This window comes from Talpa europaea (genome assembly GCF_964194135.1).
Source record: "Talpa europaea genome assembly, chromosome: 1".
NCBI lineage: Eukaryota > Metazoa > Chordata > Mammalia > Eulipotyphla > Talpidae > Talpa > Talpa europaea.
The window spans coordinates 12,940,177-12,965,457 of record NC_140073.1 but is presented as its reverse complement, the minus strand read 5'-3'; the positions used below and the strand labels follow the sequence as shown (position 1 = coordinate 12,965,457).

The 25,281-nt window shown below is 40.3% G+C and overlaps 1 protein-coding gene across 5 annotated transcripts in view; it reads right to left on the bottom strand.

Annotated features, from left to right (window-relative positions):
• Positions 1-25,281, bottom strand: part of AMBRA1 (autophagy and beclin 1 regulator 1) — a gene marked incomplete at its 3' end in the record, with an annotated part of 131,325 nt that overhangs the window by 88,687 nt on the left and 17,357 nt on the right. For 2 of the 5 annotated variants that reach the window (XM_084240841.1, XM_084240843.1), the window contains 2 exons: positions 12,173-12,259; positions 7,977-8,156 (listed from right to left, as the gene is read on the bottom strand). The exons of 1 other annotated variant lie outside the window; for it this stretch is intronic. In XM_084240841.1, the coding sequence (XP_084096967.1) occupies positions 7,977-8,156; positions 12,173-12,259 (267 nt within the window). The remainder of the gene's footprint in view (positions 1-7,976; positions 8,157-12,172; positions 12,260-25,281) is intronic. 2 more of the 5 variants (XM_084240842.1, XM_084240844.1) reach the window with 2 other exon arrangements.

Sequence of the window (25,281 nt, the reverse complement as noted above, 5' to 3'; positions counted from 1 at the left end):
CCAGGGAGCAACCCACATGGCGAAGCAGACCTCTCCTGTCTCGCCCGCTTTCTCCTTAGCAGTGTATTTCAGTCAGTCTGCCTGTTCTGTTCCCCACTCTGTCTCTGATGAATCCTGTCATCCCCCCGCATCTCTGGCCTGTGCCCCAGCTCTTGTATGCATAAATAAATAAATCTTTAAAAAAAAAAAAGGCAATATATTAAGTGAGGCAGAAAATCTTAAAAAAAAAAAAAAGGCAATATATTAAGTGAGGCAGATGTATCTGTTGGTCCTTAGCATAACATCTTGACTAATGATGGGGAAGTAGGAGGCATGCAGAGAAGACTTCAAATTGAAACTGTTGAGAACTCTAGCAGAGGAGAACTGACAGACTGGAACCCAGAATGATCAAAAAAAATGTGAGAGGTGGTAAAAACACAAATGAGATACTGCCTATGGGAGAAAAGAGAGGAAAAAAAATAGTCTGTTAAAAAAAAAAAAAATCTAAAATATTCCTGATCAGAAAAAAACTTGAAAACAGGAATAGGCACAGTGTCTCAAGTTGGAATGTCCACCAAAGAATAACTTAGACGAGAAGTGGGGAGAAGGCCCTGGATTTTAGTACTGGCATACAAAAATCCCAGACCAAAGGCATAGATCTGTATAAGCTGAGGTGAAAAGAACAAGTGATGTCTCTCAAGATTCTCTGGTCTACAAAGAATGGAGTTGAGGTAGGGAACACTAATTTCAGTGTGAAGGCCACTGGAGGGAGGAGGTAGAAGTAAGAAGAGAAAGAGTGGTTAGAAAAGGGCAAAGGAATTTTAAGTGTTCAAAAATAATAATTTTAGAAAACTATGCAGACTCTGCCATTCACTTCAGTGCTGTTATAAGAGCAACACGAAGCAAGGCAGCATGAGTTGAAAGAAGCAAAATCAAATATGACCAGATAGGAGTGGACTAGAAGATGTCTGCCTAGCAGTGGCAGAAAGGTAGACCCAGAGAGTTTTCCTTGGGAATAGGGAAAGGGGTAAATAATGGGGCCTAAGAGAACATAGCTTATGCCCTTTTCAATGGGGGGGACTAAACAACAACAAACCAGTTTAGCCCAGACTATGCAAATATGCTGGTGGTGCTCCACCATCACAGGATGACTTTTTCTCACCAGAATACTTCTCAGGGAAATACCAGAGAAATCCTCATCATTTTCATCAGCCAGAAGCTGCCTGTAAGACAGCAGGATAGAGGCTGGCTGAGTTATTAATGGCTCTTCCAGTTGTTGAACTCTGTGCATCTCTGATTAACTCTCAGAGGGATAGTTGGGAAGAGGGGGGGAAATAAGATTTTCTTGTAGAAGATTTTGTAGGGAAAAAACACCCTTCAAACAATCAAGTATCCAAGACAAGTGCCAAATACAAGAAAATGCATTTCTGGAACAAGGGAAAAACACAGCAGCAACTCTCACTAAATGCCTGGGATTAATTGCCGCAGAAAGAGGCTATAATTTAAAAGAATGAAAAACACACCTACAGTTGCTGTCTGAGTCCTGACCAGACAGTGAGGACGACATTACTCCTCAGTGACAACAACTCCAACTTGGGCCTTCACAAATGAAGCTCTTGCTGCAAAAAGCTCAAAAGACCATTGCCCTCTTGAAAATACTTGGTTGACTTTGCTGAAAATTAGACTATTAAAAAGCACTGGTTTCCCTACGTTCTTCTGTTTCTATTCAATCTCTGGACAACAGAAGACCTACCTGGGTACCACAGTGACCCTAAATTGAGTACTACTGTTAGAAACTGAGGCCCCAGTCTCTACTTCCAAAGACTGTGCAAACAGGCCTCCCTGGTGGCGCAGCTGGTTGAGCCCTGGGTTGCGAAGCTGCCTGCAGCCTCTGCAGCACCAGTTCGATCCCCGGCCACAGGGCAAGGGTCCCACATGGCGCGCAGACCTCTCCTGCCGCCTGCTGCTCCCCTGAGCAGTGTACTTCGTCAGTCTGCCTGCTCTGTTCCCCGCTCTGGCTCTGGTGAATTCTCTCACCCTCCCGCACTTCTGACTGTACCCAGTGCTGGTATAAATAAATAAATAAATCTTCAGGGGGGGGAGGGGGGAAGACTGTGCAAACATCTAAGGGTCGAGACTTCTAGGAGGAATCACAGACCCAGCTGCTATCATTCACAGGGGCTACCTAATCGCACAGCTTCTTGGAGCAGCAGAGCCTTAATTTTTCTCCAAGGAAAAATAATATAATTACCATTTATAAGTTTCTCTCCTCCCTTATTTTACCTTTAATTTCATTTGCATACATTATACAAATCCATATTCCTATTGTGCATTTTATGTTAACAAATGTATGTATCTAAGTGGCTATGTCTTCCTTTCCCCTCCCCCGCTCCTGATTGTTTCTTTCCCATTCCAAGTCTAAGCACAATCTAGACATGTTCCCTCTTCTACATTCCTCATAATAAATATTCATATGTATTTTACTTGCCCAGAAAAAGTACTAATTATAAAGTTGCCAAGCAATATTATATTTCTAAGCAATGGGCTCAAAATCCTTGGTAAAGAGCACTCAGGTAGGTGTGTATTTTAGAAGTATGGTGGGGATCTTCAATTCCAGCACTCGCTATCTTATTCCTAATCTCAGGAAATCGCCTCACTTTTCTAAGACTTGATTATTCTACCTCTGTTTAGTACAAGGGAAATTCTTCTAAGGTAGCTTTAACAAAGATCCTAGAATTTTACTACTGCAAGACTGAGGGGGCTAAAGGCCACTGAAAAGTGATCCTACTTCAAATCACAGTTGTTCTAGGAATCATCTGCTATTTTATAAACTTAAGGTTCAAAATTGGTTCCAGTAAGAGTAAAAATGGACTTGGGGAACATTTTATTTGGAGGCAGATGTGAGTTGTCTGAGCTCTCAGGCAGCTCACTCCCAAGGAACACTTAGAAACAGGCCACAGACCTTGGATTTCACTGTCTCAACATACTCATCAACAGGGAAATTCCCGAAATACTCCATTCTGCTTCATGTTTCTATGACTATTTATTTGCCCTTTTCCTAAGCAGACCTGGAGAAAGGTCTGACTTAAAGAATTAAACTTTCTCTTTTACAAGCCTATCTTGTAAAAACAAATCAATCACTACAAAAATCAAGTACATGAAATTATTTAAAACTCTGTAGCAAAAAGGATGAGAACTGTGTCTTGTCTCATCCCACTTTAAGAACTACTGCACAGGGCCTCCCCTGGTGGTGCAGCAGTTGAACGCTGGGCTGGGAAGCTGCCCGCAGCCTCTGTAGCGCAGGTTCGATCCCCGACCACTGGTGAGGGTCCCACATGGCACGCAGACCTCTCCTGCCGCGCCCACTGCTCCCCTCAGCAGTGTATTTTGTCAAGTCTGCCTCTTCTATTCCCCGCTCTGGCTCTGGTGAATTCTCTTGCCCTCCCATGCTTCTGACTGTACCCAGTGCTTGTATAAATAAATAAATAAATCTTTTAAAAAAAAAAAAATAACTACTGCACAACACTACTCCTCAACAAATGGATCGACTACCTAATTCCTGACTGTGTTAGCAGGCTCCATTCTGAAAACAGAATAACTACAATGTGTTTTCTCAATGTCTCTTGCACTTCCATTATCAGAGTCTATGGTTTGTAAGCCAAAGGAAGAGACAAATGCAGCTCATTTCAAAATGGTCCCCCAGAGATTTACCCTTCTTTTTGTTGGCTACAAGATATGAATTTGTTATCAGTAGTCAATGGAAATTCACAGTAGTCCTGGAAATTCCAAGCATAGAAGAGGAGCAAGTACTACCAATGACAAGCAGCTTCACTCTATTAGAATTTCTAGTCACAAGAACATGAAGTAAGTATATGAGTCTCACAAAGTTGTCAGAATTTTGCCACTAGATATCAGGTTTCTAACACATTTTCTTCGCTATGACTCAACCAAATTTCAGTTATGGTAAAAGGGCAGGTGAAGAATATTAAATCTGAAGTAAAGGTAAGATATTTCCCCTATGTCACCTCTAATCAGATGGTAGAGCTGAGTGACAGCTTTCAGCTTCTCCTCAGTTACACCATATGCCAAGAAGACCTTTCAGTGACTTTCTTGCAGAAGGTGTCAAGTAAAGGAGCCCGTAAAAAGAAAAGCTCCTATGTGTATGCAGTATTGCCAGAACATATCATGCCAAACTCAGGATCCAGGGAGCACCCAGAAATGACTGTCGCACTCACAGAGATACATTTTTGCATATTTGGTCACAATATGGATTTCTGGATAAAGGGAAACCCAAGGACACTTAGATAAATTACAAGAGTTAAGAAAATAAATGTAGATCTAAAGAAACCGCACTTTAAAGCTAAAAGACTAGAATTCTAACTAATATGTTTTCCCAAAGTAATCCAGTGTCACAACAGTGAAAAAAGGACTGTTCACTTCTGTGCTCGCAGCAATGCTTACAAAGTTGAATACGATTACCCAGCGGCTGGTATGTATGCTGGAGATAAGTGATATGTGTGGCTGGTTGAATCTGAGGCTCCTCTAGTTCTCAGACACTAGGTCAGGGTTTCCTTTTGCATTGGAAGGTAAAGCAGTTACAAAAAGACACCAGAATAAACTGTAAATGGCCGCAAATTTTATAGTTACATTTAGAATAATACATAAAATGAGGAAGGGGGGAAGATAGCTGGAACAATAATCAAAAATCACATACACCACCTCTTTCCCAGGACTCAGCAACTGCTAGGATAAAGTACTTAACCTGGGATTCACAAAGGCCTCCCCCCTCTTGTCAAAGGGATGGTGAAAATGAAAATGGAAATATTCCTTATGCTTATTTGCCATCTATATTCTAGGAGGTGGTCTGGGCTCAAAAGCAGGCAGACAGCAACGTCAGGGGCACTGACACCTTTACCCTGCTTGTGAACATCTTTATGCAAAGCTAGAAGCTGAGGGCTCTAGACAGACTTGCTGACAGCAGGTTTCTGGATGTCCTGTTTGTGCATTTTGATAAACATAGGGACCCTACAGTCTCAATCCTTGCCACAGACCAACATAAATGGCAGGAGAAGAAGCTTGCTTGGGAAGATGGTCATTAATCCAGACCACAAAAAAAACCCCAGAAAATTTAACCTGATGATGACCAAATTTCAAAGACATCTTCCAGAGAAATAACTCTAGGTAGTTTTATTGCACAGCAAGTTCATGAAGCAAGGGCTTGAATATGGCTGTACATAAATTTTAAAGGCAGGTCAACAGACAATATGTTTATCCCTGTTCTCTAATTTTAGATATATCTGGTTTTGGTCAAGTCTCTGTACGCTCATTTAGAAAAACAACACAATGGAATAAATAACTGTTTCACTGGGTATTGTAAGGATTAAAGATTAAGCATGCATATATATATCCATATACATTATGTATAACAATAGTTATGTATTATAAATGTTTTATATGCTATAAACTAGTAATAGATATTAACAATACTATTATAACTGACATCGTTCGTTTAATGGATAATGGAAGAAAATCAAAAAAACCTGGGATCTAGGCAATGTTTCCCTTTGTTTTCCGGGGACTCTACACACCTGCAGGGGACAAGCTAGAGAATGGCAAAATGTTCCAGGACTTAACAAATGGTTGGTGAGTAACAAGGCCCGAAGTAGGGTGGCAAAGCAGGAGTGTGATATGCTGTGAGGGTTAGGAAACCCTGTAGAACAGTCTCCCTCAGTGTTTAGATTCTTACCACATCTAGACTGACTGACTTCTCTGTATCTGAAAGAACTACAAATCATGACTGTACAGCCTTTATCTTTCCTTCTAGTTATCAAAACTAAGGAAAAAGACCAGGGTAGGGAAGTTAAAATGGGCTGCTACAGTGCCTAATTTTTCACTCCCACTCCTTAGAGAACCTAGAAATTAAATGAAGAGGAGCAGCCATGGGCAACATTGAGTTTACAATGTGGGGAAGAGGGCAGGGAAGGAGACTGAGAAGGAATGAACAGAGTGTAACTGCATCAACCAGCCAGCAACATCCTTCACTGGAAGACCTGGACTACTAATATGGAGGTGACTAATCCACAGTTGCTATTAAAAACAAGATTACAGCCTGCATCAGCCCAAAGACAAAGGCAAACACCCAGGGGAGGGACTACTGGAGGGCCATTAGAAAAATTAGCCCATTGTTACTAACTAGGGAGCAATAACAGACCCCTAAGAAAAACAATGGCAAGTCAGTGCATGAAAGGTGAAGAAGGCAATGTAAATTCAGGTCGTGCTGAAGCCAGGGGGGAGGTAAAAAGCACAGGTGGGCTGTGGGGCGCACAAGGAGGAGGCAGTCTGACACAGGAAAATCGAGGGGGAAGGAAGGGGAAAGGGAGGAGGTGGTAGCAGAAGAAAGAGAAGGTAAGATGAGAACAGAACATTTTAAACTAACCCAGAACTCCATTGTGAAGGACAAGTCACGAGGCAAGATACAGCTCAAAGGCATAAGCCCCACATTTCACCAATGCAAAGAGATAACAGCCCTCCCAACACATGGAGAGAGGGCCAAGCAGTCGGCACTGACTCCCAGAGCCCCACAGGATTACTGAGGTTTTTCAGCAGCACTACATACTGGCAGCCTCGGTATGTGCATTGAAACTGCTTCTCTGGATAGACTCCGGTGCTGGAAGAATAATCATATCTGCAGGGGAACATATTTCACTACAGGTGTCTATTTGGCGAAGGAAACAGACTCTTTGCCTTCACAGCCTTCATGCACCTTCCCCGAGAGGACTGAGGGAGGCCGACAGGTGCTGAGAGTGAGAGTGGAGGACCACCACCCCTACTTCACTAGAAATCAGCACAGCAACTTCGGGGCATCCATGCATCTCCTTCACATTTACATCTTCCTCAGACAAATGAGCCTCCCAGCTAGGCTTCCCACTGCTTCCAAGTACGCAACTGCTAGTGTATTTAAGGATTACATCAGGAAGGCAAATTGGTACAAAGGTTGTTCCCACCTTCTCAGTCCTCTCTGGCAAAGAGATTTCCCATTTGAGAAATTATTTTTCCTTATAAAGCTCTGCTGCAAAGAGGGTCCTGAGGAATTATCCCTTCAGCTCCAGGAAAAGAAAGAAGTGGAGGGAGGCAAGAACACTTAAGACCCCAGCCCTGAGGCTATATCATGGTGGAGAGCGATCAAAGGGAAACGACTAGTAGACTCTCCTATTCCAGTACTGCCAGCAAAAAGAAAAAAAAAAAAGGGGTGGGGGTAGGGGGACTCTTTCTCTCATTTTGTATATTTGAGGGTATCAAAATACAGTAATCAAAATAAGAGCCAAACATCCAACTTGATGCAAGCCATGGAAGTTCATTTTCAAGATGGAAAGAATCAAAATGAACGGCTAGAAAGGTCTCCCCAGCACCCAAAAAGACCAGAAGAGGAAGGAATAGACAATCAACCCAACACATTAATTTGACAGAAAACTTTCAAAGAATCCTGACTGGGGGCTGAAGGAGAGTGAGAAAGTATAGGTTGGGGAAAGGACCTCAAATAATCAGTCTAACAAGGGTATAAAGAGAAATCTGCCTTTTGGGGAAATTTGAGTACTTTCTTTTAAATTTCTATACCTACCCTGCTTAAGAGAAAAAATACCAACCCTCCTGCCTTCCAAATGTTGTGAAGACAGTCTATGAGAAGCATTTCCACAGTCACTGTTCACACAAAAGGGAAATAAAAATGTCACCCGAAGAGCAGCCATCCTTTCCCAGTCTGGCCTGGGGCCCAGTGGGCTGTCTCTTCCTTCAGGCACCCAGGAATCAGAAGGGTGACTGCCAGAGGTGGGAGTGCCTTGGGCATATTAACCCTCTGCCCTTCACCCCATCCCATTACTCATAAATAATAACCTTGGGGTTTGAAGCAAGAATATCAACCACTGCTGCTCGGTGGCCAACCTGGAAGAACTCATAGCTTGGCAGGGAGAGGGAAGAAAACAAGCTGATCATATACTTACTCAAAGTCCTCAAATTCCAAGTCGGTTCCCTCTACTGACGGACCCTGGTTGTCTGAGGAAGAGGAGGAGGTGGAAGAACGGAGCCGGTTCTGTTGGTAGCGCATGGAGCGCTGGCGAATACTGTCTCTCCGTGAGAGATACTGGATCATTCTCTGGGCGTAGTATGCAGCAGGAGATAATCTGAGAGAGACAGAGATGGATAAACACAAACTAGAGCTAATATGGGCAATACTGTGAAAGACAGTTAAATCCAGCTCTCCCATGGTATCTCCCTGCTGAGGCAAACTCTGGAGACATGAAAAATAAAGGGCATTTAACTCACTGGGAGGTCTGTACAGCACAAAATGCTTATCAGACTATCCCCAGTGTTTCTGTTTTGAGATAAGGCAAAGAAGTTGTTTAATCAGTCATCATCTGATCAACAGCTGCCCCCTTCAGAGAGGAAAACACAGGGCCTTTCTTTTTAGTTTCATAAGGGACTCCTTTCAATTTTTCAGGGTGCCCTTCATACAGATTCACAGCTTTTCTTAATCATCCATACTCAAACGTAAGGAAAGAAAGGGAATGTAAGCAATCCTCTATCTAAAGTTCATCTCTTCTTCCATTTTATGATGAGAAAACAGACCAGGAGACAGTAAATCTGAGGTGATTAAAGAAGGCAGAGACAGGCAGCATCTTCACCGGAACTCCTTTATTTTCCAGCAAATATACATTGCTTTAGATTTGTCCTAGTTCCTTAAAATCATCTCTTTGACTCTCTTAGTTCTCCCTTCCAGATTACTCATGGATGTTAGAAACACAAAATATTCAGGATAAAGAGTGAGAGTAAAAAATACTTGGGAGAACAGAAAACCTAACAGGAAAATAAGATTTTTCTATTTCTTACACAGATCTGAGGCTACATGAGCACTGCGCCATTTTGAGAGTAATGACCATCCCTGTGTCTTCTCACTTACTATGACTATTCTTAATAAAAGGTTAGTCTAAACCTATGTTCTTGCAACTATGGCTCGGTGGCTTGATACTCTGTGAAAATATCTACTGTCCTATACAATTTGCCAAATTTCCTTCTTTCTCAAGTTTTTCATCTATCTTTCGAAACACTTAAATAATTTGAGGCTGTGAATTGAGAAAGTGAGAGAAGAACAATAACAGAAAAAAGCTTATATGATAATATTAAGTGGACTACTAAGAGATTTCCAAACTTAAAACCTGCCTGAGGCACATACACTTCCTCAACAATGCCACTAAGAATTTTGTCCTACAGACACATACAAGGATATGAAGATATGTATATGTACACACACATACATATACATGAATTTCATTTGCAACATTGTTGGCATTAGTGAAACACTGGGAAACACCCCAAATGTTCATCAACTGATTAAGTAAACTAAATTCATACAAAGAAACACTATGTAGCTATTAAGTTGAAATTAATGCTATATACACAAGAAAAATTCTCTAAAATAAATGTTTAATTGGGGGGAAATTAAAGAATGATTTGTACACATTACAAGTAGGAAAAAGGTAAGGAAACAACAATCCTAATGAGGATTTCTGGGGATCTTAACTTAAATGTTGGAATATAACAGGAGAAAAGCGTTTATCTTTTGTTATATTTTTTAATGAAAATCTGTAAAAACTGATTGAGAATAGAAATAGTTATATGCATATGGTAGGGGAAGTATTTACAAACATCTTGCCACCTGATCTTTTCATTACTCCTACACAAAGTCTCTGGGCAAAGCCTCAGGTAAGCCTATTCCTTTAGGCCACAGGAAAGCTGACACAATTGCTGTAGGAAACAAGACTGTCTCTGAAATGCCTTATATCAGGAGGTATCCCTTCTAGTCAACCATCAAATGGAATTCCTAAGCAGACCAGCTGACAAACTTTGAAACTCAAAAATCTGTGTTACAGAACAATAGGCTGTATTTGGGCCCCCTGAATCCAAACTATCTTTGTAAAGCAAGTGGGTATGGGATCTGCAGTTGCCTTGGCCAAGATCATTAGAGCACGAGAAGCAGTTCTTAAAAGGTTCCCCTGGTGGGACTTTCATTATCCGCTTGGGCCCTGTTCCCATGCATTTTACAAGGATGAATCACAGAATCCTAAATTTTCAACAGCCAGACGTCAATACTCAAGTTGTTTCTGTATCTACCAAATATACAGGAATCTTCCAGCAGAAATCAACCATTGTTGGTTAAATTCTCAAGTCAATCAGACTAGAAAATTATATAACCGAAGTTTCAAGAAGAGAATGAATATTCCTTTTTTGGGAACTGATTATGAAAAGTGACCATAAGTACGCTCGGTTTGGGGTTGCTAGCCTACCCTAATGGAAAAATTGTAGTAGGTGACAGAAATAGAAATAAGGTTGATGCTGATGATAATGAAGATTACTAATTATGTAGGGGCACAGTTTTTGCACTAGGCAACCCCAATGTTTAATTTTACTATAGCAAAGAAATTCTCTATGCTACAAAACGATGCATCAATGGTTAAAAAAAAAAAGATTCCTGGAATAATTGTTAAATATAAGTACATCCCAGCCTTATCTTTTTAGGTATCCAGAGGGAAGCTAAGGATCTGAATGCTGAGATGTCTAACAAAGGATTTGACCTATACATACTGTGTAGGGTGAAGTGTAATAGGAACAAGAAAGTTAACAGCCAGTAATGAGGTAACGATCATCCTCCTACTGAAGAGCTGGATAATTATCAAACTCTAAAGTGTTCCAAGTGAAAATTTTGAATGTTTAAATAAACCCTCAACTTTTCTTCAAGGTAGAATATCTCCCCTCCCAAAAAACAAAGTATGTTCAAAGAGGAAATCCAAAAATACCAGCACCATAAAGTAGGACACTTTCTGTGATAAAGAGATGTGAGTAGAAATAAATAATATATTTAATACAAGAAAGGAGGACAAATAATGTCTTTAAGAATCACTGTTTAACTCTGTTAGGTTAAAAACTGTGGGGATGAGACACCCATTGCTGTACTAAAACACACTGCTTTACAGCAAGTTCTGTCTCAGTGTTTCAAGTATATGATTGATGTGAAAAATCTCCTCTCATTTGGGGCTTGTAACCCTCAAATATGATTAGAGACTAACATAAACCTCTTGGCTTCGGTCATCATCTAACTGCACACCTGTTTCAAAGTCATCAGTCCCCATGTTCCCTGATCCTCAGATTTGCCTTTTCTGGAGTATGGAAAAGGAAGAAGATAAAGGGGAATCTTTTCCCTTGTGTTCTCAGAAGGGACATAACTGTGGCAACAAGAAAATCACTCAAAATCTCTGGAATCAACTCAGTCCAAAAGTTTTCAAGACCTGAAATTCTTAATCTAGAGCAACATTCATTTAGCTTTATCCAGCCTATATTATTAACTTGCCAGACACACCATTGTAAATTACCCTTTTGGCAAACACTCACAATGCACGATGTTATTGTTTAAATAATGTCCAAGTCATCCCTTTTTCAGATCATTAATAGAATCAGTTAAGTTCCACTGAGACTATCCCAACTGGCTGCTCTCTACAGATAAATGTTATTCATCAACTCAACAACCAGTCCTTGGTTCCAGGATCAAGTAAAGATAGGCCTTGAACTTATCTGATTCTTTTTTAATCTCTTCAAGAACTTTTCAACTGTTTTCTAACAGGAAGAAGGCATACACTTTAATAAAATGTCCACTTGTTTTTTATTCAGTGGTCCTTTTGTCAGTTATCTCTTCCTTAAGGTTGTCTCTAAAAATTCAACATCTGAATAACTCAGTTTTTGCCTTTTGATATAGCTTCTAAATTCTCTCTCAAATGAGAACAAGTAGTACTTTTTGTTTGTTTGAATTTGTATGTAATCTCAATAAACTTGTTTCCCTTTTGACTGTCCCTCTGAATGGCAACAGCCTGTCTGACAATCAGCAGAAAAAGAATATAATGTGACTCTGCCAGTGGCCTTTTCAGATCACTCCTCTGGAAATGTGCCCTAAAGGACAAGAGCTCTGTCACCAGAGGTTCTGTTCACTTACCTGCAACACTTCCCAATCACCTGAATCACCTGTCTCAAAACTGTAACTGAAGAGTAAAAGAGCACCAGGGCCAGAGAGGCACAGAACGGGGCTTCCAACGGCTTGGCAACCCGAGGGCGCCCTCCCCCCACTTAGTGCCATTTCTCACTTTGGCCTTACCTCGCTGGGTCTGGGTATATTGGGTGCTCTCTGGATCCTGCTCCATCATAACGGGATAATGAAATGAGGGAAGACTCCAGCAGCCTCCTATCAGAGATTAAAAAAATGGCAATAATCCCTGTCAATTACCAACTCAGAGGTCATTCATAAGGAAAAATGGGGGGGAGAGATAAATAACATCCCCCTTTGCAGCTAGCTAACACCTATTATCTTCAGTCACACCTTTTCTACAAGCTAAGTACTTAAGAGACACAAATGAACTACAGAGCTCCCACGAGATATGGTCACTGCAGTATGCTGAATAATGCTCTTCCGTGAGAAATGAATAGTGCTTCGGAGACAATCTTATTTCTATTTGCGGTACCGCCAATAGAAAGATAGGTTAGGACCAACACAGGAGGGGAAATTAGGCACACCCAGAGATCATCATGTGGTGCCAACACTTACTTAGTGTTCAGTTCCTTCATGTCCCCCTACTCTTCATCCCCTTATCTTCTCCTCATTCTGCTCTGCACACACCCCTTTTTGTACTCCTCCAGCTCTTTAACAACTGACAAAAATCTTCACTTATATAATCTAACCCAATCATAAATTCCAATGATCATAACTGATATACACACATTTTCTTGAGCGCATTTTTTAGTACCAGGCAAGTACTAGGCATTTCACATATATTTCTTTATTTAAAGGTCACCACAACCTGGAGAGACAGACATTACTCTACACATGAGTTCACTGGGCCTAGAAGTATATCAGCCTGAGGCAAACAGTTTTCAGTGATGGCACCAGGATTCCCATAAGGGTTTGTCAACTCCAAAAGGATTCAAACCACTGTGCTATCTATTCTGCCAGACCTTCCTGGTACCCAAGCAGGTGCCAACTGTGTATGTACCCACTGTGAGCTAGAATGTGGGTCAATATTGATGGATTTTCCTGATTTTTAAGAGAAACCAGAAACCTGAATTTTTACATGAAATTTCTAATTTTAGCTCAAACATTTTTTCCCCCCACTTTCCTGTACAAGAGCCAGTTAAAACACATCTAATAAATGGGGAATGCCCCCGCCCCATCCGCCACACTGCTTCCCAATTCAAATGTGCCTTGGCAGTCAATTAAACTTCTGCCATAGAAAATGTTTAAAAGGAAATGGACTCAGAAAGAAATGCATATTGTTCCTCTCCGGCAGCATCTTCCCCTTTCCCAGGAACAGGTCTCCGGCTCTCTGCCAGACTCTCCTTTAGAGCAGATCTGCAGGATGAGGACAGCAGCTACCAATCTTTTCCAATTGAGTTAATTCAATTCACTGTTATTAAAACCAGCTGGCTTTAGGTATAGTCATGTGCAGTCACTTTATCCCAGCAATTGGTCCACGGAAACATTTCTCCCAACAGCCCGGGGAAGAGATACAGCAGAGGCCTTGTCAACTTGGCCTGTTACCTTTCCTCCCCAGGACTACTTAAATGATGCCAAATGATATTTTCTATATAGACAAGGCCTATAACCTCCACGTTCAAGACACTGAAGATAAAGAATACCATGTAACCAATGACAAAGAGAAGAAAGGGATAAATTACATATCCTCTTAGGTTGAAGCCTTAATCTTCAATTATAGCATTATATTTACCACACAGAAATGGTATTTCATCAATTACAAGACAAACATGCACAAACACACACATATACATACATACATATACACATACATACACCTTAATGTGTCTAAACTTGGGGTGCAACTTACAACTGTGTGACAGTTTAATTCGCAGGATTTTCTTTCTTTCATATGGGCACATAAAAAATGACACCTTTGAATCTTTAAAACGAATGCTTGTAAGAGGTATGGCTCACAAGAGAAAGAAAAAAAATGAAATTTTAAGAAGCGTATTCAGGGAATTTATGCCATTTTATTCATTATGAATTTATTACTTTTTCATTACAAATAAATTAGTTCTATAGGAATAGGGTGGAAGTTAAGAATGGAAGCAGGATCTAGGAGCAGCTGACTGCCCTGGAATACCCAGAGCATGTTACATCCCAAAGGGCACTGGGGTTAGACCTGAATAACCCTTGAGCCCTATTGTGTCACTCTCCAAACTGCTGCTTAGTAAGTAGTAAGTAGAGACCCATAGACAAGCAGCATTCTCCAGTGACCAACATTTATCCTCCTTAAGTACTTTTGCCTAGAAAAGGATCCTGGTAAGTCAGGAGGCCAATATTACCCCCTATGATGCCAAGGCAGTGACCGTATTCAGAAAGACAAGATGACTTTTTTTTTTAAGATTTTTTTTTTTAAGGTTTACTTATTTATGCATACAAGAGCTGGGGTACAGGCCAGAGGTGTGGGGTGTGTGCATGTGTGAGAGGATTCACCAGAGTCAGAGTGGGGAACAGAACAGGCAGACTGAAACACACTGCTGAGGGGAGCAGTGGGCGAATCAGGAGAGGTCTACTGAGCCATGTGGGTTGCTCCCTGGCTGGCCAGGGATGAAAATGCTACTGCAGAGGCTAAGGATTGCTTCATAGTGCTGTGCTTATTAACCCCTTGCGCCATCAGGGAGGCCCAAGGACAAGATGACTTTTTAGGGAGGCTGTAAAGGAGACTCTTGAACTAGATGTGTTTGGATGAGATAATTTTAATAATTTTATAATCTTGCTAAGTCTACCTTCCACCCTAATTTCCTTTCTTAATTAAGAAGACTTCTTTAAATCAGAGTAAAACTGAAACTAAGTTAAGCTTTGTCTCGGGAGAGTTGCTGATGAGGTTCCTTTTTTTTTTTTTTTTTAGCTTTAGTTGTTTTTATTGGGATTTAAAAAAAAAAAAAGATTTATTTATTTATTTATACAAGAACCGGGGTACAGGCCAGATGCCAGATGCACGGGAGGGGGAGAGGATTCACCAGAGACAGAGCAGGAAACACAACAGGCAGACTGATGAAATACACTGCTGATGAGGTTCTTTTGGAACATGCATCCCCTATGCCTACTTACTAGAGTCTACAGGCATCATTTGCTTGCCCAGCAACAGAGTGGACTGGCAAGCTATATCTATATAACATTTTAACAACTAATACACAAAATCATTAGAGCCGGTCACTATAAATAGCACCACCACATACATCACTGATGAAAAATGAAGTTCTCTACAATCACAAGTACCGATCTGAAGGAACAAAAGACGTCTCCCACTGTTGTTGAATAAAGAACTAGATAGAGTTAATAGACAAATACCACCACCACTCCTAGGAACCTCAAAGAAAGATCTTTCTCTCCTACAGTTAGCTTCTTGCAAAAAGCCATCACTAGGGGAAATGGTACAAGAAAATGTAATGGGAGAGCAGCTGTCAGCCGCTGCTCTGGCTAATACAAAATGACTTCACAATGATCTATCATGCAATTCGATCATGTGAAATCAGGGAGGGCTTTAGAAAGGGCTCATGTACTTGTTAAAGCCTGAAGTTACCATTTCAATCTGACCTATTAGAAATGTTTTCAAGAGCCACTGAAGCTCTGACCAAAACAAAACTCCTTTTGTAACAGGCCAGTAGTATCAAAGAGAGGCATACCACTGGAGTTCAGAAAGAAAATACTAGAACCTTTGATTTATAATGAACAACACACATGAGCATTATATCAAATTCTTTTTCTAAAGATACATTGTTTTTCTGTCTGAAATTCACTGCTCTATCAAATCTGCATACTACTTTAAGAAAATTCAATTATATAAAAGAATGTAATAATCACAAGTATATATGCTTGTTTTTGTAAATAAAGTTTTATCCAAACACAGTCACATCCATTCATTTACATACCATCTGCAGTTATTTTGGGGCCAGCAAGGCAGAGCTGGCAAACCTGGTAAGAGACAGACCTAAAAATATTTACTACCTCGCCTTTGTAGAAAAAATTTACTCACCCCTGCTCTAAAATTAATATTAAGCCCTGCCAAAATCATAAATCAACGGAACACAATTCAAGCTGTAAAATTCCTAAAATTTTAAATGAATACAACCATTTTTCCTTCCCTGATGAATATTCTGTGCAAGGCACAGAATTCCAAGTACTGATATGGAAAACCTGCTCCTGGAAGCTAAGATGCTACTAGTACCCCACACCTAAAGAGCAATGCCCTAGCCTGGTTCTGATGTGTGGGTGGCATCTGCTAGTTCAGGGGAGCAGTCAAACCCAAACAAATAACTCCTTTCTGCCTAGGAAATAAAATCCAAATTCAAGTGTGGCATCCAAAGTTTTGCAGCCAAAATTTCTCATTCTTTCTATATGTTCTGGTCTAGTGGCTTTCAGATATTTTGGCGTCAGAACTCCTGTAACACTCTGAAAACTACTGAGAACCCCAAAGAGTTTATGTTTATATATGACAGGGTTTTTACCTGTCAATATTTATATTTCAAAATAAAAAATAAATTTTGCATACACAAGCACAAATTCCATTAGCCATCAGAGTGATAACCTCAATACATGTCACACAGTCTCCAGAAAACTCCACTGTTTACTATAAGAGAATGAATAGTGGAGTGTTATTACAGTTTTTTACTTCAGTGATTCGCATCACACTTTCAGAACCATTGTTCTAGCTAAACTAAAAACACCCTCACTATTTCTCCTATGTATTCAGGTTGACCATTTCTTCTTTCTGCAAAGTTCTTCCCCAATTCTGTAAAAGTTCTTCCCCAATTCCTAGAAAGTTCAAATACTTGACTCCTCCATCAAGAAGTTTATCTAGCATTTTAAAACATCTCTCCCAAACCACCTGGTACTTGTTACTTGTATGTCTCATCTCTGCTATTGGACTACAAGGAGACCAAAAAATATCTACATGAATCAGCAGGTCTAAGTAAGAATTGAAAGAAATAAGCAAGAAGACATAGCTGATTGCCCCCCAATAACTCAATGACTTTCAGACAAGGTTGCCAGATGTTCAAAAACCCACACCAATACTCCTGAAGGAACAAGCGTTTCAGAAACTGCTTACATCACTCTTCATCCCTCTGGTGACTTAAGCTGCTCAGGTTAAAGTGCTGACATAGTTGTCCTGATACATGCAGTACAGCTTAGTCCCTGGGAGACTCATTAAATCATAAAGTCAGAGGTTGGCTATTTGCCTGGGAAACTATCACTAATGCTCCTGGATGGTATATTGCCAAAAGAGACCTCACAGGGTAAAAAGGACAATATTTTTAAGGGTATAAAAGGGCAGGAAGCCAAAGAAACTTGGATGCACCACTGCCTTCTTCTGAATCTTGCTCTGCAAGCCCCAGATCTCTGCCTTGGCGCATGCCTGGGCTAGGAGATGACAAGCCCTTATTCTTTGTAAAAAATAATTGTGTGTTCTGAAACGACACCTCTATTATGATTTCCAAATTGACATCTCTGCTTTAAAGCGGAGGCATCCAAGCCTCCCCATTTCACACACTGGCAATTATCGTTTAAGTTATCCAACGATAGGCACTCATCTGATCGCTGCAGGGCCCCCTAGCTCTAGGGGTGCACTTATAGCACATGATTCAGTTGCTAGCAGAGCCTGGCAGGAAATTCCTGCCCCTGCTGTGGAGTGGACCGAGGCAAGGTGGCACTACTAAAAGGCTAGTCTCAGGGAAAAAGACATAGTACAGAAAGAGCTTACCATGCCTGTTGTATGGGCCAGCCTTATTTTACTATCATTGAGCACAGAAAATAGTTGGGGCTCAAAACAATTTCTTTCACCAGGAAAGTTTTAAAACATCTTTACAAAACATTAACATACTCCTCAATGTTTCTGTGCAGTGATCCACAGGTGCTACAACATCAGAGTACAAGATAATCACAGACACCAAAAAGGAAGACACTAGAAACAAATTTGTATGCAATTGTGTATCTAGCTATACAAAAGTCCTACCTGAAAAGTCAGAGTCCTCTGGGAACACCTGACCCCCTGCTAACTGATGGTTGGTCATTTTCAATAATATTGTACAATGATGGGCTAGCACTATGCTTAATATATATGTATAAATATGAATGCTGAGGATATACATATACACATCCACATCCTCAACACATTACACTATAGTTATGAAACTTCAATTTATAATAAAAACCTCTGTTTGCATTTGAACTCAAAGGTATAAGTTGATCTACATGGACAGGTTTACTCTATAACCAAATCCATTTTCCCTGGAAGACTTGGGAGGTCTGCTCACAGACCACAGACTTTTTAACCAGGAATTTAGATCATAGACTTTTCACTAAAGGGTGAGTAAGGGCAGTCAGACGGAAACAAGTTCCATAGCTAGTTCTGAAACGCACATGAACACACTTCCATAAGCTGCAGGTGTGATATACAGGTTTACACTTTAAATAAGAGGCAGTGCAGTTTGACTGGTTTCCCCTCAAAATCAAGAAGAGATTTACAGAATTCAACAATCCTGAATCTCACCTTTTATTCAGAATCAGACAATTCCAAAAAAAGTCTATCTCTAGACCCATTAATTCTACAAATATAATGGTAGGATACTACTTCAATAACAGCAAACCTGTACAATTTTTTTAGATGATTTTTCACAATCATATTCCCAACATGAGATTTTAAAATACCCTTAACTAAGTCATTCTTAAGTGACAGGCCACAGACCCTGGTATACTGCAAACTATGTATCATGAAGTAAAACCTTAGGGCCAACGTCGGGAGGGCAAAGAGCGCTAGTAAATGAAGCCTTACAAGAGAATGAGGAAAAAGAAATGCACAGTGGGCTGGGGCACTTATTAACCACAGGCAAAGAAAGAGGCAGCCTTCCTGGCTCATGACTGTTGAAGTAATGAGGTTTCTGCAGTCTACAGAAATAGACAAGAGGGCAGAGACTCCAGCTGGGCCCCCAAACAATCCACTGTTAGCCCCTGAGCTAGCACAAAGCTCAGAGTACAATCACTTTTCTTATATCCTGGGTTCATTCTGAACTGCTTCTCTTAGTGACATTTGATTTTCACTGATTCACATCTGTGGGTATACTACTTGCCCTTCCTGACTTCCATAACCTTGGTTCCTTTTGGACTCAGCATTTAACTCCACTGGAATAATTTCTCCACCACTTCCCTCCTGTCTAGACAACATGAAATTGTCAAAAACTACACCTAAAGTACAATTAGCAGAGAAACTGCAATTTCCACTCTCCTCCCCCGTTCCCCAAAAGACTTGCACATTAACGTCCTCCGGCATGTCAATCAATACTACCCCAAAGAAGATTAATTCTGTGGACCCTGGAAGCCATTTAATTTCCACTTTGCTAAATAATATGCATTTCCCCCCTCCACTATATTAGAAGATGTAAACTACCTTCTATTCACTAGCACCGATGCTTATAATCTCAGAGATGTGATTGCCTGCTGAATCAATACCTGTGTGAAAAGTTCTTACAAACCCTGCTTTATTCAGCTGCATTTTATTTAGGGGAATCACAGACAAAAGCAAAAAGACAAGGCAAAAGAGGAGAGAGGCAATGAGAGAAAAACATAACTCTAGACCATCAGAACCAGGCAGTACTACTACAACGAGAGGGCTTGAAGTCGCTGCGAGTTTGAGATAAATTATTTCAAAAACAGCAAGATCAAAGTACAGCAAATAATGAAATAATTTATCAGTGGTTTTCAACAGGAAGGGGGTTTCCTCCAGGGACAAATGGTAATGTCTGGAGACATTTTTGGTTGTTGCAACGGGGTGGGGAGATGGCTACTGGCAGCTAGTAAGTAATGGGCAAATACGGTAGGTACTGCACATCCTGCAATGCATAGGGTATCTTCCCACAATAAAGAATTAGCCAGCCACAAATGTAACTGGCGTTGCATTGAGAAACACTCTGAAATATCATAATAGCTGAGACTAATCAAGGGAAATTCTGATTTATTAATATGTGAGACAAGTTAGTGCTTTCGCTTTAAAATCAGACTGTGGTTTAAATTCATCATCATTTGTCACTTATTAGCTATGTGACCTTGGACAAGTTCATTATGTTCAGCTTCCAAATTTAGAGGAAATCCCTATTTCAGAGAAAGGTTGCTATGATTAAGTAAGAACATAAGTAGACAGCACAGTCCAATAAATAGCCATTATTATTTTCTTCTTTGGATTTACAACTCCCAAAGTGTCCGCTGGGAACATGAAGAACTGGCCACCCAGAACAGAAAGACATGTGTTGAAGGAGGATGAGGACTGTAAAGACACAAACACGGGTACTTGAGCCCTAAGAATCAGGACCCCCAACCAAATAAACAAGAGCAGTCAATCATATACCCACCAGTCAGTACACTGGTCCATACAACCACTGATTCTTTAAACCACAAATAGGTATTGAAAGTCTACTGTTGAATATATATTATTATATAAAATAGAAATATGGTCCCTGTAATAATCCATTTTTTTAAAAGATTTATTTATTTATTTATACAAGCACTGGGTACACTCAGAAGTACGGGAGGGTGAGAGAATTCATCAGAGCCAGAGGGGAGAGCAGAGCAGGCAGACTGATGAAGTACACTACTGAGGGGAGCAGCGGGCAGCAGGAGAGGTCTGCGCGCCATGTGGGACCCTCACCCGGTGGCCGGGAATCGAACCGGTGCCACAGAGGCTGCGGGCAGCTTCACAACCCAGCGTTCAACCGCTGTGCCACTGGGGAGGCCCAGTAATAACCCGTTTTTGAAGCTAGACCCCAAAGAACCATTCTCTTGATATTCTTGCTTTGTGTGGTCTCTTTCCACATTTGAATCTAGAACAGTCTGTTACTTGCTTTAACCAAGAGTGTGGCAAGCTGTGCCAGTTCTGGGTCTAGTCTTTAGGGAGTACAGACAGCTTCCAAGTCCTTCCTCCTGGAACTGTCAATTTTGAAAGCCGTAAGCTGCTATGTAAAGTCTGGTTGCTCTGCAAAGGAGGTCATGTGGAGACAGCTATCTCTAAGACTACACGGAGAGGGAGAGAGGTTTAGCTGTCCCAACTGAGCAACCAAATGACTCTAGAAAAAGCCCAAACAAGGTCAACAGAAGAATTTCCTAACTAAGCTCATTTTCCAACTGAGCCCAATCTCTCTTCATGGTTTCAAAGAACCATGAAAGAGAATAAAATTGTTACTTTAAGTCACCAATTGCAAGTGTATAATGAATGAGAGTTACTGATCTTGTAGAATTTTCAAGCTAGTCACAACAGCACCATTAGAATTAAATCCATGAAGTTTGGTTATAACCATATAGTAACCACATCTGCACTCAAAGGAAGCATGGTTTTCAAAACAAAGCACCAAACAAGATATTTGAAAACAGACCTTACAAAATTTGGTATGAACTTGTCTACTATGTCCAAAACATGAGGTCTCAGTATTGGCCAAAGGGTGAATGTCAATTTAGAAAGAACTGCTACTCTTTCCTGCCTATTCCAATTGGTCTCTCTTTTTTATTTTAAGCTCAGTTCTGGTCCGGATGGCTCCCTCCCAAAGTAGAAGGTGGCCTCAAATTTGGGAAATTAAGTCTATTTGTGCCTCCTTCTTTATCAAGATGCAGGACTAGTTTTGCCTACACAAATCACTATAAAAAAAGTGATGGAAAATAAACATTAACATCCCATTCTTTTGCTATGGACCAAACTACTTCCTGTATTATTGAACTTTATAAAACAGAACCTCATTGTGTCTGCTTCATGTGACTAACTGAAGAAACTGGCACCAGCCCTATCACAACCAGTCATTTCTTCTCTTTACAAGACACCTCACTTTTTTATGACCTGCAGGAAATAGATCATGGAAGGAATTTTTCTTCTCTTTTTTAAGAGTAATGATGGCAAAAGGGAGAAAAGAACTGGCATTACTTGAGCCCCAAAACTTGTGAAAGTAACTGATATTTAACTTGTTGAACTTTCAATACAACGTTACAACTGAGAAAATTGAGGTTAAAAGAAGCTACTTAACCTGCCCAAGATCATATAGTAGAGTCAGGATTTGAATCCAGTCTTGCTCAATGCCACATCTTTCTATGAGAATACAAGAATAGAAAAGCAAGGGAACCTAAAGAGATGATGAGGGTTAAAAGAGTATGACATCACATGAAAACAGGAACAAAAGAAAAAGTAAAGGTAATGGAAAAGGAACCTACAGAGATTCTGAGAGAAAGTGACAGTTGTGTTGAAAAGCATTTCTAGAGGATTTAAAACAGTGTGCTCTAATTTAGTGTCCACCAAAATCACCAGGAGAGCTTGTCAAAAATGCAGATTATGTGCCCCCCTACCCCAAGTTTCTGATTCAGTAGATCCCCAGCTGCCCAGGGAGCTAACCCACATGGCGCAGCAGACCTCTCCTGTCTCGCCAGCTGCTCCCCTCAACAGTGTTTCAGTAGATCTGCCTGTTCTGCTCCCCACTCTGTCTCTGGTGAATCCTCTCACCCCCTACACCTCTGGCTTATACCCCAGTTCTTATATGCATAAATAAGTCTTTTTTTTTTAAAAGATTTTATGTATGCATACAAGAGCTGGGGTACAGGCCAGAGATGTGGGGGGTGACAGGATTCACCAGAGACAAAGTAGGGAACAGAACAGGCAGAGTGATTGAAATACACTGCTGAGGGGAGCAGCGGGCAAGACAGGAGATGTCTGCTGTGCCGTGTGTGTTGTGCCCTGGCTGGCTGGGGATCGAACTTATGCTGCAGAGGCTGCGGATTGCTATGTACTACAGTGCTTAATCCCTTGCGCTACCAGGGAGGCCCAAATAAATAAATAAATAAATCTTAAAAAACAAACAAACAAACATGTAAAAAGAAATAAAAGCAGGTAGAGAAAAAAGAGTGTTGAATTCTGGAAGACACTAGATTGGAAAAGTTCAAAGAAAAAGTTCCTCTTGTTTTAAAAGGGTTACATTTTAAAAGGGTTACATTTGCTGAAAAGGAAATTAAGAAACAAACCCATTTATATTATCATCAAAAAGAATAGAATACTTATGAATCAACTTAACCAAGGTGGTGACATATATTAAAAACTACAAAACACTGCTGAAAGAAATTAAAGATACAAATACATAGAAAGACATGTGTTCACAGAGTAAAAGATTTAATATTGTGAAAAAATGTCTGTATTACACCCAAAGCGATATTCAGATTAAATGCAATCCCTATCAAAATCCCAATGGCATTTTTTGCAGACAGAAAAAAAAAAAAATCCTAGCATTTACACGGATTCTCAAAGGGCCCCCAATAACCAAAACAATTTTAAGAAAGATGAATGAGGCTGGAGGTCTGACAGTTCCTGATTTTAAAACATATTACAAAGCCACTGTAATCCAAACAGTTTGGTAATGGCATAAAGACAGACATACAGACCAATGGAACAGAAGAGAATGCAGAAATAAACCCTCACATATATGTGGTCAAATGTTCTTTGATAAGGGTACCAAGATTATATATGGGGAAAGGGTACTCTGTTCAACAGTGCTGAGAAAATTGGATATCCACATGCAAAAGAATGAACAGGGGCCCTTATCTCATGCTATATATGAAAATCAGGGCCTCCCCGGTGGTGCAGCGGTTGAGTGCTGGATTGCGAAGCTGCCCGCAGCCTCTGTGGCGCCGGTTCAATCCCCGGCTGCTCCCCGGCCACCGGAGGAGGGTCCCGCATGGCACGCAGACCTCTCCTGTCACCTGCTGCTCCTCTCAGCAGTGTACTTCGGTCCTTCTGCCTGCTCTGCTCCCTGCTCTGGCTCTGGTGGATTCTCTCACCTTCCCGCACTTCAGACTGTACCCAGTGCTTGTAAAAATAAATAAATAAATCTTTAAAAAAAATGAAATATTACATGCTCTTAAAAAAAAAAAAAAGAAAATCAACTCAAAATGGATTAAAGAACTAAATGTAAGATCCAAAATAACAAAACTTCTAGAAGCAAACACAGGGAAAGCTTCATGATCAATGGGCAATAATTTCTTAGATAGGATGTCAAGAGTCAGGCAACAAAAGCAAAAATAGACAAATGGGACTAAATCAAACTTAAAAAATTTATAAGCAACAAAGTAAACAATCAACAGAATGAAAAGGGAATCTATATAAGAGGAGGAAATAATTGCAAACTATCAGATAAGGGGTTAACATCCAGAATATATATATATGTATATAAAAACTCTTACAACTCATGAACAACAACAAAAAAAATTAGAAAAATGAGCAAGGGATTTAAACAGGCATGTATCCAAAGAAGATAGATGAATGACCAACAAGCAAATGAAAGGATGTTCAACAACACTTGTCATCAGGGAACTGCAAATCCAAACACAAAGAGAGAACATAGGTCTCCCTGGTGGTGCAAGGGGTAAAGCACAGCACTATGAAGCAATCCACAGCCTCTGCAGCAGGAGTTCGATCCCTGGCCAGCCAAAGAGAAACCCACATGGTGAAGCAGACCTCTCCTGTCTCACCCGCTGCTCCCCTCAGCAGTGTATTTCAGTCAGTCTGCCTGTTCTGTTCCCCACTGTCTCTGGTGAATCCTCTCACCCCCTGCATCTCTGGCCTGTACCCCAGCTCTTGTATGCATAAATAGATAAATCTTTAAAAAAAGAGAGAGAGAACAACTCATCCCTATTAAAATAATACAGATGCCTTTCTATATATTTTTGTCTTTAATTTCTTTCAGCAGTATCTTGCAGTTTTTAGTATATGTCTTTCACCTTCTTGGTTAAGTTGATTCCTAAGTTTTCCATTCTTTTTGATTATAATATAAATAGGATTGCTTCTTAGTTTCTGTCTCAGTTATTTTATTAAAATAAAAGAAAGAAAATAACCATGTTGGCAAGAATGTGGATAAACCTAATCCTTGGGCACTGTTTGTGGGATTAAAAAAAGTGTGCAGTCACTATGGAAAGCAGTACAGAGATTCCTCATAAAAACTAAAAACTATACCACATGCATCAGCAATCTCACTTCTGAGTATAGATCCAAAAGAATTGAAGGCAGGATCTCAGAGAGATATTTGTAAAACCATGTTTACTGCAGAATTATTCACAATATCCCAAATGTAAAAGCAAACTAAATGTTTGATAAATAAAATGAAGTATATACATAAAATGGAATATTATTCAGCCTGCAAAAAGAAAATCCACAACATGAA